This window comes from Peromyscus eremicus, chromosome 1, assembly GCF_949786415.1.
Source record: "Peromyscus eremicus chromosome 1, PerEre_H2_v1, whole genome shotgun sequence".
NCBI classification, from domain to species: domain Eukaryota; kingdom Metazoa; phylum Chordata; class Mammalia; order Rodentia; family Cricetidae; genus Peromyscus; species Peromyscus eremicus.
The window spans coordinates 170528845-170540438 of record NC_081416.1 but is presented as its reverse complement, the minus strand read 5'-3'; the positions used below and the strand labels follow the sequence as shown (position 1 = coordinate 170540438).

Genomic DNA, 11594 nt, shown 5'->3' with positions numbered 1-11594 from the left:
TGCCTCTGCCTCCGGAATACTGGCATTAAATTGAGTGCACCACCACGGCCTGCCCTGCAAAACATGTTTTAAGGGGGGGAAAAAATCCATCCATGGTTAATGTATTTTTGAAATCTCAACCCTAAGGAGGTTGCGGCAGAAGGACCCAATGCTTCACGCCAGCCTGGGCCACGTAGTAAGACCCAGTCTCAAAACACAGAGTACGGGTTGGTAGTGCATCCTCGCGGCAGAGCACTTAGCATAAGGCCCTGGATTCCATCCCAGCACCAAGAATAAGCAAGCGAAAGTAAATAAACAGTAGTACACGAAACCAACGGTTGTGAACATAGTATCTCCCAGGAAACGACAAAAATAGGCAATTCGTTTAAGGGAGAAAAGTGTTAAAATAGCAGTGCAGGTGGTAGGTAAAATTGTGACGCTGAAACTGAGAAAGCCAGGGCTGCTGAGACAACCCTGAAGAGGGGGTGCGAAAGCAGGCAGCCTCCAGGGTGCAAACCCAGATGAATGCAAACGGACAAGACACTCAGGTATTCTTTGAGAGCATCGGCGGGGACCCAGGCCGAGTGAAGGGAAAAGGCTGATGTCAGCTGAGACCTGACGACGTACATCGCTTCTCCCCCATAACCTGGGAGAGAGAGCATGGGGTACCCATAGGCAGACTGGGCCCACCAGGTCCTTGAGCACTTGAGGGTCTGGCGTTGCCCTCCCCAGGAACCTGCGCTTGTTCCCTCAATCCAAATCCGAGAGCAAAAGAGCCCCCGCACCCCTACGCAAAGAAAGAAAGAATGAAGAAGAAGAAAAAAAAATCCTCTAATGAAGCAAGGAAAGGGGGGGTGCAAGAATCGGGAAGGCCTCCCCCAACCTCACAGGCAGAGGAAGTGCGTCATTTCGTCCGTCTCGCAGAGCATTTTGGGAGTTGTAGTGCGATTGGGGGGGCGCTGAGAAGCCGACTGTGTAACCCTTTGGAGACCAAAGCGCGTACACAGCAGGAGCAGAATTGGCAGGCGCTCAGTGCACCTCCTCTAACAGACGAGGCCCTGGCTCTGAAGCCCTCAGTCCTCTCTGTCCTCATCCTGTTGCCTGTGGGCCTCCCTTGAGGCTAGGACCTAAGGGCTCTGGGGGAGGACACAGTGCCAGGTAGACATCCCTCTCCAAGACAGTTGCCTGCTTCCCGTTCCCTTGAAGTCATCCAATCAGAACCTCTCCGCCCCATCTCAAAAAGCTGCTGCCTCCCTAACCGGTCATTGGCCCTTCTTGAAGGGGCGGGATCCTCAGAGAGGGCAAGACTGTTCTCTAAAACTGCTCAGCAAGTCAGAGCAGAAAATGCTTTGCCGGATTCTGGGCATGGTGTCTCAGGACTGTAATCCCAGCACTAGGGAGTCTGAAGCAGGAGGATGGCAGCAAGTCTGAAGCCAGCCTAGGGCCACAAAGGGCTAGCCTTCTAGGGCAGCCTAAGCTAAAGAATAAATCCCAAGTCTCAAAAAAGAAGGGGGAACAGGTGCATGCCCAGAACTTGTCCGCCCCAAGCATTTATGAATCCATGATCGGTTCCCTGGACCCTGGGTGCGAACCCCGACTTCACGGCGACGCACAGTGAAGACTGAAGCACCCGGAGGCCAGCGCGCGCCCACTCTTCCCGCCACGGCTTTCTGCCCAGTCCCCTTTAAGACGCAGCCCCGGCGGGACTACATTTCCCAGAAGGCTTTGCCCGCGCGTTATGTAACTTTCCCTGCGAAGCGGCCTCTGGGGCAGAAAGAAGGAGGTGGAGGCGGCGGCGGCGGCGGCGGCGGCCGTTGCAGCGGCGTCGGCGGCGGCGGCGGCGCGAGCGGCGGGAGCCCGGGGCGGCGGCGGCGCCCGAGGCCCAGCGAAGAGCTGGAGCTGTGCATCGCGGCTCACCGCGCGGACCGGACGGGGGCGCCGACGTGCGTGCTCGCGGCTTGCCTTTTCCACGGGAGGCGGGAGTGAGGAGGAAAGGAAAAAAAAAAAAAAAAAAAGGCTGAGGGCCCAGGGGGCGGGGAAGGGGGGCCGGGCCTGAATCCGGCGGGGAGGCCGAGCCCGAGGCCGGCCTGAGCGGCTCGCGCGCCCGTCCCCGGGCCCGGCGGAGCGATCGTGGGCGGCGGGTGCACCGCGGGGGCCCCCGGCGGCGCTCCGGGGGGCGCCATGGCGTCCGTGCAAGCGTCCCGCCGCCAGTGGTGCTACCTGTGCGACCTGCCCAAGATGCCGTGGGCCATGGTGTGGGACTTCAGCGAGGCCGTGTGCCGCGGGTGCGTGAATTTCGAGGGCGCGGACCGCATCGAGCTGCTCATCGACGCCGCCCGCCAGCTCAAGCGCAGCCACGTGCTCCCCGAGGGCCGCTCGCCGGGACCCCCGGCCCTCAAGCACCCGACCTCCAAGGACCTGGCCTCGGCGGGCTCCCAGGGCGCCCAGCTGCCACCCCCGCAGGCCCAGGCGCAGCCATCGGGGACCGGAGGTAGCGTCTCGGGCCCGGACCGCTATGACAGGGCCACTTCATCCACCCGCCTGGCGCTGCCTTCGCCGGCTTTGGAGTACACCCTGGGGTCCCGCCTGGCCAACGGGCTGGGCCGCGAGGAGGCCGTGGCCGAAGGGGCGCGCAGGGCTTTGCTTGGCTCCATCCCCAGCTTGATGCCCCCCGGGCTGCTGGCAGCTGCAGTGTCTGGCCTCGGAGGCCGAGCCCTGACGCTGGCACCTGGCTTAAGCCCCGCTCGTCCACTTTTCGGCTCCGATTTCGAGAAGGAGAAGCAGCAGAGGAATGCGGACTGTTTGGCAGAACTGAACGAGGCCATGCGGGGCCGGGCGGAGGAGTGGCACGGGCGTCCCAAGGCCGTGCGCGAGCAGCTCCTGGCGCTGTCCGCCTGTGCCCCTTTCAATGTCCGCTTCAAGAAGGACCACGGGCTGGTGGGAAGGGTGTTCGCCTTCGATGCCACTGCCCGCCCTCCCGGCTACGAGTTCGAGCTCAAGCTCTTCACCGAATACCCCTGTGGTTCCGGCAATGTGTACGCGGGGGTCCTTGCAGTGGCTCGCCAGATGTTTCATGATGCTCTTCGAGAGCCGGGCAAGGCCCTGGCCTCATCGGGCTTCAAGTACCTCGAGTACGAACGCCGCCACGGCTCAGGGGAATGGCGTCAGTTGGGAGAGCTGCTCACCGATGGGGTCCGCAGCTTCCGAGAGCCTGCTCCTGCCGAGGCCCTGCCCCAGCAGTACCCAGAACCGGTCCAAGCCGCTCTGTGTGGCCCACCACCGCGAGCCCCGTCCCGGAACCTGGCGCCCACGCCACGCCGGCGCAAGGCATCCCCTGAGCCCGAGGGCGAGTCGGGTGGGAAGATGACTACGGAGGAGCAGCAGCAGCGGCACTGGGTGGCACCGGGTGGCCCGTACTCTACAGACACACCCGGTGTGCCCTCACCCATTGCTGCCCTCAAGAATGTGGCCGAGGCCCTGGGCCACTCACCCAAGGACCCGGGTGGGGGTGGCGGCCCCGTGCGCACCGGGGGCGCTAGCCCAGCGGCTTCCTCCACGACCCAACCACCAACCCAGCATCGCTTGGTGGCGCGCAATGGAGAGGCAGAAGTCAGCCCCACGGCCGGTGCTGAAGCTGTCAGCGGGGGTGGTAGCGGCACAGGGGCGACCCCTGGAGCCCCCTTGTGCTGTACCCTGTGCAGAGAGAGGCTGGAAGACACCCACTTCGTGCAGTGTCCCTCGGTACCCGGACACAAGTTCTGCTTTCCTTGCTCCCGAGAGTTCATCAAGGCGCAGGGCCCAGCTGGAGAGGTGTACTGCCCCAGTGGAGACAAGTGTCCGCTGGTGGGTTCCTCTGTCCCCTGGGCCTTCATGCAGGGCGAGATCGCTACCATCCTTGCTGGAGACATCAAGGTCAAGAAAGAAAGGGACCCCTAGACCGCCAGTGCCACCAGGCTCCTCCCCCTCCCCCTTGACCACCCACCGCAGCTGCGGATAAATTATTCCCTACCCCACCCAACCCAGTACCACCCTAACCTGTGTATATATCCTTTCCCCTGTCCGGATGGATCCCCTGGGGTAGATACATTGTGGGTGGGGGGAGAGCTTGTGGCTCCTGTCAGAGCTGGTGTTTGGAGTTCCTGGGCCCCTCCGATTTCCTCTCCTTTCTTGGCTTGGCTTTTCTGCTGTTGGTAGTTGGGGGAGAGGTACCCCGCTTGTCCTTGAGAAGGGACCTCCTGAGAACTCGCTCTTTATAAACGAAGCAAAAGCATTTTATTGTCCCCCTCTCCCACCCTTTTCCTCCAATAAACCTAAAGATGGGTTGGTTTTTTTTTTTTTTCCCCTCCCCTTGGTCCCTTTAGTTGTGTGAGATGTTGCGCCCCCTTCAGGACAGGACGTGTCCTGCGAGAGAGAGGACTTCTACGATGTGACCACTAGGTGGCGCCCTTTGTCCAGCGTGCGGCTGTTTGTAGTGTACGTTTGCTGTGCTCTCATTAAAAGGTGTAGTCGAGGCCGGTTTTGCAGACGATGGAACTGTGGTTGACATGGTTTGACTCCTGCTTGGGGACCACAGACAAGCCGGGGAACAGGGATGCGCTATAGCTGGCCGATGCTCTAAACGTGGAGACCATCAGGAGGGAGAGGAAGTGGGAGGCTTCCTAGAGCAGTTTATTTGAAGGTATATTTCTAAGGGAACTGCCCACGGAAAAAGTAAGTTTTACCTTCCCGGTAAACAGAATACGTGGAAGGGTAAGATGATTTCTTGCTTCAGATGGTGCCCGAGGGATGGACACACCTGAGAAACCTGAACTGGGCGTACGTATGTCCTTCATAGGGGAACAGTGGCGGCCACCTTAGAACACCCCAGGAGCTAAGTAAAAGGCTTCCACCCGCCGCGGCTGCTTCTGATGTGTGCGCGGCCTTGTCCCGCACCTGTCCTGGGTGACTGATCATTAACCAGGATTTCCTGCTCACTGACGTCACGGGGCGGGGTCTAGAGCCTAGGTAGATTGTGGCAAAACAGGGGTTAAAGAGGGGGCGGCCCCGGGAGTCCTGCCCAGTTCCTGCAGCGACCCTGACTTGGAGATTACAGGAAGGGTTGGAGTGCTGAGCCAAAGAGACAATAGATGTGATGCGCAGTGAGTCAGGGCAGGACTGTGTCCTGCTGCTGCATAACGCTCGGCTCTGAGACCCAAGGGTGCTCCCGATCTCCCTCGCAGGTGCTCCCTAACCTGAACATGAAGAATCGTCACATGCCCTTCTGTGTACTACCTGTGTGCCCCCCATTCACCTGAAGACAAACCGCCCCGGGTATCTGCAGGATCCTGAGTTCTTGGACACAAGAGCTCCATTCTCCCCACCTCAGGGGGGAGCATTCAAGTGCTCAGGCAACCCCGGCACTACCAGCCTGGGGCTCAGGGCAGGGCTGGGAAAACCACCCCTGATTAAATACACCAGGTGATAAGCAGGGGTGGTGCTGGTCCGAGCGCCTCCTTCAGAAGTCTCCCTTGATTGATCCAGGGCTGCAGCCCCAAGTAGTGGGACTTTCACCCTCCCCCTAAATCCTCAGGGATAGAGGCCTCCCCACACCTGGCCACTCTGCTCCAGGGAGGCTCACAGCTGTGGAAGGCACCTGGTCCTTTAAGAGCAGCTGGTAGGTGGGTGGGGGGCAGGGGAGTCACCCCCAGCCTGGCTGCTGTGTATTTTAGATAGAGGTTGAGTTAACTATTAACAGAACAGACAGCCTGACCTGTGTGGGTGTGGGGGCTGGGTCAGTTCCCCTTCCCCCAGTGCCCAGGTGGGGTAAGGGTGGAGGGATTTGGGATTTGTTTGGGGACCAGGGAGAAGGCAGAGAGAATGAGAAAAATGCTGCAGAAAGACCTAGAAAACATGTGGGAAACAAGAAGTGAGGAAGAGTTGGTAAGGGCTGGGGGTGTGGCTCAGTGGTAGAGCCCCTGCCTAGAATCCCCCAGTGAGGGGCTGGGGGTGTGGCTCAGTGGTAGAGCCCCTGCCTAGAATCCTCCAGTGAGGGGCTGGGAGTGTGACTCCGTGGCAGAGGGATTGCCTAAAATCCACCTGTGATGAGCTGGGGGCGTGGCTCGGTGGCACCTGCCTAGAATCCTCCAGCGAGGGGCTGGGAAGCTTTTGCTCAGTGGCAGAGCCCCTGCTTAAGCATCTGGGAGACCATGGGTTCCATCCCAACACCACAGTTGTTGTTTTTTTTTTAATTCACTGAGCCAGAGACATGGGGAGGGGGAAGAGAACCTCAAAAATAAGGCAAAAACAGATTAAAACAGTGGTGGGGGTGGGGTGCACACCTTTAATCCCAGCACTTGGGAGACAGAGGCAGGTGGATCTCTGAGTTCAAGGCCAGCCTGGACTACACAGAAACCCTGTCTCGAGAAACCAAAAAGGAAAAAAAAAGGAAACAAGCAAACAAAATGAGGAAAACAGAAATGAGTTTAATGGAGAGATGTCCAGAAAGGTTGAGAAAGGCAGATGCACAAAGATGCCAGTAACAGACTTGGAAGCTGTGAGGATGGGATGGGATGCAGAATGATACCCATAATCCCAGCACTCAGGAGGCTGAGGCACAAATATCAACACAAGTTCTAGGCCAGCCTGGGCTGCATGGGAACAGTCCATCTCAGAACGCCAGCAAAGGAGAAGAGAACAAAAAGCAGGTAGCAACACTAAGACTTCAAACTTGCTCAAACTAGGAAGTTTCCAGAAAGAGAGAAAGCCGAAGACCTCTGGATGAAGGACAAGGCCAGGCCTGTCCTGGATCCTTGATTGCCTCCCCACGTGGTGAAAACAGTCTGGCTAGTTCTTCCTTATCCGTCCAGCTTAGCTCACTTGTCAGCATCCGGGAAGCCTCCCTGTCTCCCAGGCTGCATAAAAGGTCATTTCTGGGTTCCCACAGTCTCGGGGACTCCTTCACCCCAGCCTTGCCCATTTTGGACTGTGGCTGCCTCACTACTGGACTGTGAGCCCCCGGAGGGGAAGGCCAGGGCTGTCTTGGTTACCGATATGCCTACAGCATCACCCAGCCCAGGGCACAAATAAACGGGATCCTTTTTACCCTCAGTAAAAAACATCTCAGCCACCACTGTGTGACAAGTCCTGGGTCAGACGTTGCAGTTTAGAACGAAACAGGACCGTGAATGCAGCTTCTGTCCCCAGAAACTACCATTCAAATGAGAGATACAGACCCTTAAAACATGGCAGCCCTGGGAGCTTAAGTCATCGGAAAAGACAGGTCAGGCAAAGGATCGAAGGTTGATATTTTTAGAACAGGTTCATTAGAAATAAAGGAAAAGAAGGAGCAAGCCTAGAGAAGTCCGTGCCGCTGACATGTGCAAAGGTCCTGAGGTAGTAAGCTGCTTGGTTCCTCACAGAAGCAGCCATGAGCCAGAGCAAGTAGACGGACAGGCAGACTCAGAGACCCCACAAAGGGGGAGGCCCCCTAGGGACCGAGGGACATCCAGGGACAATGGATACAGACAGCAGACAGCAATGTGGTGGAGAAGTCCTATTCTTTCCAGAACTTTCCCCACAAGCCTCCCAGGTCCTGGAAAAAAATAATTCTGGGTCCCCCGTCTGCCTCCCTGTGCCCTGCCCACTCACACCTCGGGCAGAGGAAGCTGGCAAGCCCCACAGGAACCTTTGTGTGTGTGTGTGGGGGGGCAGTGAGTGGGGCGGGTGGCAGGGACGGAGGGAGAGGAGTGCCTACCGAGCAGGCGGGCGGCGGGCAGTCGCTACACAAAGGCCCCAGTGTCTGCCCCTCCTGCCCCCATACAGATATAAATAAGATGTGCATATACCTTTTTATATATACCAGCGGGCTGGGGCAGAGGCTGGGGCCGCTCTGTCCCCAGAGGGCCAGGGCACAGCAGAGTCCGCCACTGTGGCCAAGACTTGAACTAAGGACGGAGAAGCTTCCCCGGTGAAGAGCAGCTTGAGAGCCCAGACTCCGAAAGTGACAGAGTTGCCGAGTCTGAAGTTGGAGACAAATAAACTTGGCAGGCAAGAAGAAAAAGGATGGAGAAGAGGGTTATGGCAGGGAAAGTCGGAGCCGCAGGAACTCAGGCGAAAGGACGTAGGTACAGAAAGTAAGAGATTAAAAATACTGGGAACACGGGTGTGGTGACCTGTAACCCCAGCACCTGGGAAGTGAAGTCAGGAGGAATGAGTTCCGGGTCCTCCTGGGCTGCAAACTGAGTTTGAGACCAGCCTGGGCTACATATCTCAAACAAACAAAACATCCCCAATCCATTAAAAAGAGATAAAGAAAAATAAAAAACGGGCTAGGCATGTAGTTCCCTTGGCAGAGTGTTTGCCTCGTGTGTAAGAAGCTCCGGGTTCAATACCCAACACCTCCTAAGCTGGGCACGGTGGTCCGTGCCTGTGACGCTCCAGCATTATGGCCGTAGAAGGAAGAGGAACAGGAGTCCAAGGTTATCCCGGCTACACAGTGAACTAACTCCAGGCCAGCCTAAGCTACATGAGACCCTAGAGGGGTAGTTCTAAACCTGTGAGTCATGACCCCTTTGGGATCAAACCTTTTCACAGGGATCACCTAAGAACATACGCATACCAGATATTCATGTTACAATTCATAACAGCAAAATTACAGTTCCGAAGTAGCAGCGAAAATAACTTTTATGATTGGCGGTCGCCACAACATGAGGAGCTGTATTAAAGAGTCTCAGCATCAGGAAGGTTGAGGACCTCTGCTCTAGAGACAGAAAGACAGACAGAGACAGAGAGATAGAGACCAGGCTAAGGCCAAAGCTGGGGCTGTGGGTGCGGGGAAGCTGGGGGCATGTCAGCGGGCTGTGGTCCAGCTGGGCCGGGAGCAGCTCGAAGGCTAAGGAGCAGAGGTGAGGGAGGGGCCCCGGGCCTCCGGATCCTCGTGTTTACCTGAGGCAGGCATGGCAAACAGGCGTCCAGCCTGGACCACAGCAGCCAGGGTAGGCTGGGCCGGGCCGCAGTCCTGGCACCAGCGGACCCGACACGCCCACCTGTGGCCTGAGTGGTGAGTAACACACACACTGGCACCAGGGTAGATGGTGACACATTCGTGGACAGACACAGTGACGCACAGTGACCAAGATAGGCAGGTCTGAAGGACCGGGACCCAGGGAAAGAGAGTGGCAGGTAAAGGTGTTTTTATGCGTAGGCCCAGTGACAGGGCACCCAAGAGACAGGCAGTAACAAAGATACAGAAGCACACACACACCAGCATGCTAAAAGACTCGTCACAGAACAACAGAGAAGCCACGTCAAAATGGTACCAAGAAATACAAAGAGCTGTACAACAAACAGGACCCGAACACACACACACACACACCCGTGAACGACCCACTGCTGGCCTCTGTCTCTGAGGCTTCTGCCATACCAAGTTGAGGCAGGACGTGGAGGGTATCCTCTAGAACAGTGGAGGTCCAGGGCACTGAGTCTAGGCCAGATGGCCTGCCTGGGACCCCAGTCATTAGCTGTGGGACCTTGATCAAGTCAAGACACCTTTCTACCTCAGCTTTTGCCCATAATAAAGTGAGGAGCCCCAGAAAAAAATGATTATTCAAATTACTCATTACTTGTCAAGTTTTTTTTTTCTTAAGAGACATAGACTCACATGTAGCCTAGGTTAGCCCCAAACCAGTAACCCTCCTGCCTCTCTACCTCTTCTGAGTGCTGAGAACCACAGGTGTGGGCCACTTCTGTGGTCATTATCTCAAAGTGTCCCATGTTTATAGAGCCCTGTGCCCAAGCAGGGACCCCCACACACCCCCTCCCGCCCCCTAGCCTCAGTTTCCCACCCCCAGGGCTTTTCCTTAGACTATGTCCCTCCAGCCCCACAACCCAGCCCTCTCTTAAGTCCGCATGCCCTCCTATCCCCATTCCCGACCCATCCCTCATCTCTGGCGTCCTCCTGTCTGTCCACGCGTCCCACGTCTGCCGGTGGTACTTTTCCACGTTGGACACCAGCCGGCTGTCCCTGGGGTGGGGGGTCACACCTGCCCACGCCAGGCGAGGCCAGGCGAGCTGGTGGCCACCAGACACCCCGACGGATGGCCCCACCCTCCCCTATGGACCCTACAACAACACCCCCCTCTCAGGCCACCTGAGGTCCCCAATGGGGCAGCCTGAGGCCCCGAGCCTGGGGACAGGAAGCCCCAGGCCTGGCTGCCTTGAAAGCCTCTTTCAACCTGGGCCTCCTCCCGCCGCCACCGACTCCTCCTGCGGAATAATATTTGGGCTGTTGGCCGGGGGGCGGGGGCCAGATCCGGAGGCCGCCGGGGAGAAGCCAGAAACCGCAGGGCTTCCTGCCTCGGGCCGGCGACCCCCAGCCCCGGGGGGGAGGGCCGGGGCCCGGGGAGACTGAGGGCCTTTCTCTCGGCCCCAGTTGTTTTTTCCAGGAACCGGGAGGAATTCCCCAGGACAGCCAGGCTGGTGGGACCGCTGTCAACTGGGAGCCAGCAAGGCAGGGGGCGGGGGGGTGACATGCAGCCCGGGCAAGGCGGGACTGCGACAGAAATAGAGGGACCCGCCTGCCTGCCAGGCGGCAGGTAGAGGCGGAAACTCTGAACCGGGAGAGGGAGGGAGGCCAGAGAAGGAGAGAGCCAAGGGGTGGCCAGCAAGAGTGCGGGTGACAGAGAATGACAGAGTGGACCTAGCTCAGTAGGTGAGAGCTTGCCCAGCTTGTTCCAGGCGCTGGGTCCCGTCCCCAGCACCACCGAATACACCAGAACAAATCAGTGTTAACCAGGTGTGCACGCCTGGAATCCTGGCCCGTGGAAGGCAGAGTTTCAGCACCCCAGACTAGAGTATGAGACCCTTTTCCAAAAATAAGGAAAAATAAGGAGCCTCAGGGCTCCAGGTGTGCGCGCTGCGTGTGCCTGTGTGTGTGCATGTGTGTGCCTGCAAAGTGGGGGTGGGGCGATGGCCTTGGTCACTTGCAAAGCCACCTCCCCTCTGGCTCCACTACTGCGGGGGCTGCTATCTATGAACAAACTGTCCTTGGGGTCAGGGACAGCAAAGAGACAAAGGTCACATGGCTGCTTTCCCCCAGCCCTTCCCCCACAGAGGCCACCAGCTCTCCGGCAAGGGAAGATCACAGGGGAACACGAATCGAGGTGTTTGAGCCCCACAGGGTCCACCAAGGAAAAGAGACACTCGGAGACCGAGAAGGTGCCTTTTTAATGGTCAGACGCAGCCAGTATCCCAAGTCCCAGGCAAGAACTTGACCTCTGTAAGAGTTCCCCAGACCCATACCAGACCTTTCTCGCCGCCAGGGTGGGGGTGAGCTTCAGAGAAAAATCACAGGGTCTCCTCACCTCTACCCCTCACCCAACCCCCACCAAGGAGATGGTGATGGCAGGCCTGTGGTGACCATCACGGTGCGTAACAGTGTGCCGAGATGTCACCTTGCCAGTGCGGTGGCCCTCCATGCATCCAGTGTGTCAAAAAAGACATCATGTGATATGGTGGCCAACTTGGCATCTTGTACCGAGAAGTCTGCCCAAAAAAAAAAAAAAAAAAAAAAGGAATCCCAGGAGACAGTGGGCCAAAGAAGTGTGACTGCCACATACTCAAAAGATCAATCAAGATGT

At 57.8% G+C, this 11594-nt stretch overlaps 1 protein-coding gene across 1 annotated transcript; it reads left to right on the top strand.

The window, feature by feature from the left end:
- Positions 1 to 1974: 1974 nt before the first annotated feature.
- On the top strand, positions 1975 to 4503 carry Irf2bp1 (interferon regulatory factor 2 binding protein 1). The gene has a single exon (XM_059253550.1). The coding sequence runs from the start codon at positions 2161 to 2163 to the stop codon at positions 3913 to 3915; it is 1755 nt and encodes a 584-aa protein (XP_059109533.1). The 5' UTR covers positions 1975 to 2160; the 3' UTR covers positions 3916 to 4503.
- Positions 4504 to 11594: the final 7091 nt, after the last annotated feature.

Excerpts from the sequence above, each read along its gene's own strand:
- Irf2bp1 (XM_059253550.1), top strand. The coding sequence starts at position 2,161 with ATGGCGTCCGTGCAAGCGTCCCGCCGCCAGTGGTGCTACCTGTGCGAC.